The following is a 1,131-nucleotide window of genomic DNA, read 5'->3' as shown; positions in this document are numbered from 1 at the left end:
ATGGAATTTGAGGGCTTTTCGATTCGGTTAGTTGTTAAGTTTTGTTAATTAACGTGTTTAATATTTATTAGGTCTTGATTTTTGTTGGGTTTGTTAAAAAGTTATGGTTTTGTGTTTCTGTAGAGAATATACCTCGAGGATGAGAAGTGTCAACGCGGTAAATTGCTGGCCTTTCGATGAGAGTGATGAAGATGTTGTAAAATCATTGCTCCCTCCGATCATTGTCAAGAAATTCACCTGGTGGTTCGATGTACTCAAATTATCCCGTTCAGAATCGATTAAAAAGGTCGAATACTCGAAAAAGAAGCAGAAAAATTTTCAAGAAAAGGGAGAATCACCACGGAGATATCAAGAGTATATAGAAGAATCAGATTTGGATGCTGAAGAATTCATAGGAGAAGCAGCAAAGTTGAAGGCTTTAAGGGGGAAAATGAAACCAAGGGTTCCAAAGAAAAGGTCAATAAAGGAGCTTTTCACGGTGGCGCCACCTGTGGATAGAGTTAGTACCGAGGAGGAGGATGATGATGACTTTTGCGATTCCAAGGAAATTAAATGGGGTCTCAAAGGAAAGAGGAATGAGAAGAAAAAGAAGATTTACTTGAGCAAGTTGAAGAAGCCAAAGAAGAAGATTAACAAATTCAAGAAGAAAAGCAATAATGAAATGGATCTATCAGTCGCCGATAAGGTATGGGATTCTTCATATATAATCATCTCAAATTCGTCTATAAAAAGGGATCTTCTACATTGTGTACATACAAATCTATCGACTCTGAATGGATTATATTGATTGGTTGCAAAATATATGTAATTTTGAACATAAAATATAGGCCTAACTAAAGTTTTCTTGATTCTAAGTAGTTAAAAATGCTTGATTTTTACCTCTTTTTGCTTCGAAATTACTGCTGAAAAATCTGTTCTTGTTTGTGTGGCAATTAGATTTGTTCAGTATAAAGAGATAAAGTTAAAGAAAAATAGGAGAATGATGTTCTCATATTGGAGGGATTTGATCAGCTTACAAGGGTAAGAGGGTATGGTGTTCCAGCTGTGTTGCACGAATTGGACAGCAATTTTTTATGAGGTTTAAAATTTTGTTAATTAATTATGTTGTTTTTTCTACTGTTTGCCTATGTT

General features: G+C 34.7%; 1 protein-coding gene across 1 annotated transcript; it reads left to right on the top strand.

Moving 5' to 3' along the window:
* Positions 1 to 6: 6 nt before the first annotated feature.
* Positions 7 to 1,075, top strand: LOC111386744. The gene is made up of 2 exons (XM_023011207.1): positions 7 to 26; positions 124 to 1,075. The coding sequence occupies exon 2, from the start codon at positions 140 to 142 to the stop codon at positions 785 to 787; it is 648 nt and encodes a 215-aa protein (XP_022866975.1). The 5' UTR covers positions 7 to 26; positions 124 to 139; the 3' UTR covers positions 788 to 1,075.
* Positions 1,076 to 1,131: the final 56 nt, after the last annotated feature.

This window comes from Olea europaea, unplaced genomic scaffold (assembly GCF_002742605.1).
Source record: "Olea europaea var. sylvestris unplaced genomic scaffold, O_europaea_v1 scaffold37154, whole genome shotgun sequence".
Classification (NCBI taxonomy): Eukaryota; Viridiplantae; Streptophyta; class Magnoliopsida; order Lamiales; family Oleaceae; genus Olea; species Olea europaea.
This window is presented reverse-complemented; position numbering and strand designations above follow the sequence as displayed.

Excerpts from the sequence above, each read along its gene's own strand:
- LOC111386744 (XM_023011207.1), top strand. The coding sequence starts at position 140 with ATGAGAAGTGTCAACGCGGTAAATTGCTGGCCTTTCGATGAGAGTGAT.